Here is a 5730-nt window from a genome sequence, read left to right as displayed (position 1 = left end):
GTCAGCCCAACAATGGTCAGAGTTTCTGAGTGTGAGCAGCTTGATGTGTGCCCCCAAGTAAGCCTTTGTTTTGAGGTGAGAGTTGCCTGGAAAGAACTTGCAAGGCTTTGAAGTGGCTCAGGACACACCTCAACCTCTTCTGTCCCCACATAGGCAAGAGGAACAAGAAGGGAAAGAAGGAAGGTCCAGGGAACTGACAGGACAGGACTCAGCTCAGCCTCTCCTCAGCCCCTGGAAAGATGATAGAGCAAAGCATCCTGGAAGTACTTTCCAAACACAGGTTGCACACAAAGGTGGTTGGGAGTAGTAAGCATGGATTTATGAAGGAGAAGTCATGCTTACCCAAGCTGGGAGCCACCTACACTGAGCTGTCTAGCTTGGTGGAGAAAGGGACAGCAGTGGGTGGTGTTTACCTTGCCGTCAGTAAGGCTCAACTAGCCACGAGAACAAAAAACTGAATACGCATAAACCACTTTCTGTCACAGAACAGTTCATGTAAGATTTTTTTGATGTGACACATTGCCCTTATCTGTTCACAGGATCTCAGAACCGTTGGGGCTGGAAGGGACGTCCTGAGATCCTTTAGTCCCAGCCAACTGCTCCAGCAGGTTCAGCTGGTTGCTTAGGACATACTCCAGTCCAACTTCCCACTAGTTTTGCACTTCCAGGGATGCCTCGTGGCTCGTGGTGACCAGCACCTGTGAGCAGCATGCCTGGACAGACCAGCATGCAAACAAGATGCGAGAAGAAGAGACTGGGGTCTGGCCAAGGGGCTCAGAGCTCAGAATGCTGCTGACCCCACCCTCCCTACCCACCCACCCCCCCAGCCTCACATATCCCTAAGGCCTGCGAGCCAGGTGAAGGGGACCGCTGCCCCCACTGCCAGCCCAGCTGGGGCTGAATCCAGGGGGAAGAGTCTGCAGGAGATGAGAAAGGGGCTGTCTGCTGCGGAGAGGTCACTGCCAGCTTCTTCATCGGCACCTTAATCTCACCTGGCCAGCCTCAGGGAAGAGAAGAAGGGCAGAACTCTTTCTCATCGACAGACGAGCTCGGCGCTTTGGGCAGCCCGCAAGGCTCCCTTTCCGTTCAGTGGCTGCTGAACCCGGGAGCTCAGCAGAGCTCAGGCTGCCACAGCTCCATGTCCCAAGGCCCAGCCAGCAGCGAGGCTGAGCGTGCCTCCCGGGGGCACACACGCACACAAATCCATGTGTACAAGCCATCTACACAGGGCCAACCACACCCATCAACCCAGGCAGAAACGCAGCGCTCAGCTAAGAGCACCGAGAGCCTCGTCCAGGTCCCCTTTCCGGCTGATAACAATGAAGGTCTGCGAGTGGGAAAATACCACGCTCATGTACTACGTGGACCGCCTCCGTCAGCTGGGCTGTACCCGGTAGCTGGTCCCTGGCTCCAGTCGGCCTGGGCAACCTGGTCCTTCTGGTAGCCAGCTCCTGCGGTTCTCTCGCCCCTAGAGACTCGCACACAGACACAAAGAGGCCCTATGGTGTCTCTGGAAGTTGGCCTCTGGTGCCCCCCGTAGCCAGCTCTTTCTGTGACCTCTCCCGCAGAGGCACACGCCCACACGTGCCTCCCCAAGCTGCTTTACCCACTCGCTGCGTCACCTGACTTGATCCTCGAGAGCAATCTCACACTGACTTGCATACCCTCTCCACTTGCTGGCACATTATTTCCACTCACCCTGGCCTGCCCAGGTGCCGGCACCCCAGACAAGCAGTCCCAATGACCTCTGGTCCCACTCAGTGTCCGGCGCCACCAAGACGGGAACCACGGTGACCTGGGGTTTGACTCCAGCTGCCGCCCCCTAGACTTCCAAACACACACACAGACACAGAATAGAGAGCCCCTCACTAGGGAAAGCAGTTAGGAATAGAACTTAAGAAGAGGACAGGACAGGCTGCAGGGATCAGAAGCAGGGCATGGCCAGGCAAGCATCCTGAACAGCAACCAGTTCTCAAGTGACAGCCATGCTATCCCATCTTCCCTCTAGTTTTCTCACGGTTCTTCCTCCCAGTACCACCCTGAACCCTCCCTTCCCCCACCTCTGCTTCCTCCCCCAAAATGTCCCATAATGAGTCTCGTGCTGTCCTGGCATGCTCTTCCCCTGCACTCGTCACAGTTTCTCCAGTACTTAAAGGCCGCTACAAAGAGCACAGAGTCTCTCTCTTAACAAAGAGCCACACAGGGAGGACAGGGAGCAACCGGGAGAGGTTTCACCTTGGTGTAAGATAGACGTTCTTTGCAGTGAGCACAATCATTCACTGCAACAACCTTGCCAGGGATGTGCTAGAGTCCCCATGACGGGAGGTTTTTGAGATGCGATTGGACAGGCTGCTAGATAATCTCATCTAGGCTCCCTTGCCCACAAAAGGTTGGACCAGGTGATCTTCTGAGGACCCTACCAACTGGGGAGATTCTAGGCTTCTATGAATATTCGGCCTTCCTTCATGCTTTGTTTTGTGGCTTTTGAGGTGTGCCAGTGAGTAATGGGGCTCCTTCCACGAGAGCTCTCGCCCCAGGCTGGCCTTGTCTCCGCTGCTATGGGATGTCAGGGCTGAAAGACGATGCTCTCTGACACCAAGGAACTATGGACAAACCCGTAGTTTTACCAAGGGAGGAACTCTTCTGGATACTCAGCTGGCTGGGACTGGGGAAGAGGGCAGACTGAAACACGACTCTCTTGCAAAGCTGATGCCCAAAGCCTTTAATGAGAAAATCAAAGGAAAATGGAAAAGGCGAGAGCTTAAGCAATGCATTCTGGAGGCTGAGTAAAGCTCAGAGAAGTGCTGCCATCTGAAGGAAAACCTCCACACCAGGGATGCTTCTTTCTTTGCCAAGAACAGTAAAGCAGAGCAAGTCTTTACTTTATGCTCCCCATGAAATACCTCCTCCATCCTTCTGTAGCAACGGGTCTAGGTGATAGGTGATTGCCAGAGCCTTGAAGCATGCTTTACCGTTCTTGGCATGTATTGCCGGCCCTGAGAGCTGCCTGGAGAAAGTCTCTGGCTGCCCATGCTGCTTGGGAAGATGGGTGATGCTCTCACCTGGGTGGCCGTGCTGTTTGGGGGAAGGGTCTTGGAAGGGAGATGTTGTCTTCTGCAAAGGACCGATGGCTCTGCCTCACTTCTGCCGTCGTTTCCAGCAGGGCCATGCTCTGGGGCTGTTGTGCCACCCTGTGGGACAGTTGACCTAATGCCACAGCTCACAGCAGGAAAGTGCTCACTCTGTACAGGCAGAAACAGGTCCCAGGAGTCAGTATGGTGCCAGGCTGGGAGGCAGCCCCTCATGCCTCTTTCCTGGTTGGAACTGGAAGTGCACTGACAAAACAGCCAGCGATGGTCCCTCCTGAAAGGCTCTGAGGCTCTATGAGGAACTTGCGAGGCACTCGACCCCCAGCGTGTCCTCAGCTGAAGGGCAGGGAAGACTCTGATTATCTCTTCCAGTCCCCCAACCCCAAGATGTGGCCCTCTGAGACATGGCCCAGTCCCGCAGAAGGGGCATGGGTTGCCCACAGCAGTCTCTGCGGGGGAAGCTGCCAGCAGGAACCAGCCCCGAGGGAAACTCCCTAAATGGGATGACCTGCCCTGTGACTGCTCTCTTCCCAGCTGGTGTGCTAATGGATGAGCATGCAAACTATTGATGTGCACTGGCAAATGCCAAAGGCTGCGGTGGGTAAGGAGAGAAGTTGAGTACAGCCTTGCTGCTCCTCCCTCCTCTCTGCTCTCCCTGCTGGCAATTGAGAGGTTGTGCCAAAAGGAGCAGACGCCAGGACAGACACTCTGCTCCTCACATAGCCTCCTTTGCCACCAGACAGGAGCATGACACAGCCCATCACAGCTCCGCTACAGCAGGCAGTGAGTATCATTGCCAGGCTGCTCTCTTCCTTGGCCTCCCGTCCTGGCCCGCTGCTGGGTGTGGGAAGGGTGGGGAGGCATTCCTCTATGGCACAAGGAGCCTGGCATTTGCTGCGCTGATGCACATGCATCCACTTGCCTCAGCAGGCATGTGGTAACACCTGAGGGCAGGAAGCGGCAGCACAGGCCTGTCCTTGCTCCGCAAGATGCCGTCTGCTTTGAGCAGCAGCCACAAGAGGACATGTCCTGCCCAGGGATGGCAAGGCAACTGAAAGTGAAAAAGCACCTTCAGTCAAATGCCTCCCCAGCCACTTTGACCTTGCACCCTTGGGGCCGAATAACCACTCTGAGAAAGAGAATTGACTTGACAGATTTACATAGAACAACATTTTTTTTTCTTTACCCTTACCCATTTTTTACTTTGTTTTGAGGCCACTACAGAGCTACCTGACCACCTCTAGGAATGGTCCCAGTGCCTCCACCCCTTCACACAGCGACACTTCTGTCCATCTCACAGACGGTCCTTCTTTGGCCTTCACCTTCCAACCACCTCTGGGAATCTGAGTCCCCTCCCTTCCATGTCCTTTGGCTGGACAGGCATCCAGCCAGGGTTTGGCTGATTGATGAGCCTTTGCATGACCCTGCGGGGCCTTGTGTTCCTCAGGGTCAGCCTCAGCGCTTGAACCAGGAGACCCATGTGAGCAGCCTTACTCAGGAGGGCTGCACAGCTCAAGGCCTGACTGAGAGTGGTAGTTACGTTCCCCAGCAAGGATGGGCACAACCCACACACAGGGCCTGGAGCTACTGAAGCCCTTACCTGGGAACTGGCATGGGACGTCAAATGACTGTTGCTTTTGAGGAGCCAGCACCCAATGCATCACTGTGCTCTCACCCAAGGGGGAAATGCAGGCCTGACCTTACAGATGAAAGAGACAAGCTCTTCATCTCTTGGCTGTGCTTTGCAAGCCTCTAATTGCTCTTTGTTTAATGTACTTCACAAAGAAGGTGTGTTCCAGGTCTCCTAAGGCACTGGCTCACCATATAAAAAGCCTGTGCCATTCCAGGTCCGTCCATCCACATCTCTTCCCTTGCTCTCCACAGTGAACTTGGTAAGTCTGAACTCACTCCTTCTCTTCCTGTGGGTAGGGTTTCAGTCAGGGGGACTGCTTCCCTTCTCTGTGTGGTCCTTCTTATACATGCTCCAGGCTTGAAAATACCCTGGGCTTCCCTCTTCTGGGACGTGAGTTGGTAGAGGGAAGAGGGAAGGCTTTGTGCCCTATTGAGGGGAATTCAGTTGGGCTCTTCTGTAACAGTGGCACTGCTGTCACCAGGTGCTTCCTCCCCCATCCATACTGAAGTCACCTGCCTAAGTCACTCTTGCCATGGAAAGGAGCTTTCCAAGGAGATCTGGACCAATCCATGCACTGGCCCTTTTCAGAGGAGCCAGGCGGTGGGTCTGAAAGGGCACGACAGCTCTAATGCCCTCTGCTCCCTCCCAGTCTTCCAGGGTCACCTCCCTCCACGAGACATGGCGTGCTACAGCCTGTGCCTGCCAGCTGCCTGTGGCCCAACCCCGCTTGCCAAGAGCTGCAACGAGCCATGTGTCATCCGGTGCGCCGACTCCAGCATGGCGATCCAGCCCCCGCCAGTGATGGTGACGCTGCCGGGCCCAATCCTCAGCTCCTTCCCTCAGAGCACAGCCGTGGGATCCACCGCCTCGGCTGCCGTGGGCAGCTCTCTCAGTGCTGGCAGTGTGCCCATCGCTTCTGGGGGCTCCCTGGGGCTGGGGGCCTTTGGGTGCTCCGGTCTGGGCCGGGGGTTCTGCGGGCCTCTGGGACGGTGCAATTTCTTATGCTGA

At 55.5% G+C, this 5730-nt stretch overlaps 1 protein-coding gene across 1 annotated transcript; it reads left to right on the top strand.

The window, feature by feature from the left end:
* Window positions 1-5400: 5400 nt before the first annotated feature.
* On the top strand, window positions 5401-5730 carry LOC135316007 (beta-keratin-related protein-like). Its single transcript, XM_064467436.1, has one exon. It carries the CDS (start codon window positions 5401-5403, stop codon window positions 5728-5730), a length of 330 nt encoding a protein of 109 aa, XP_064323506.1.

The sequence above is a fragment of the Phalacrocorax carbo genome, chromosome 16 (assembly GCF_963921805.1).
Source record: "Phalacrocorax carbo chromosome 16, bPhaCar2.1, whole genome shotgun sequence".
Classification (NCBI taxonomy): Eukaryota; Metazoa; Chordata; class Aves; order Suliformes; family Phalacrocoracidae; genus Phalacrocorax; species Phalacrocorax carbo.
Note: the sequence above shows the minus strand (reverse complement) of the source record. Positions and strands in the feature narration are given on the sequence as shown.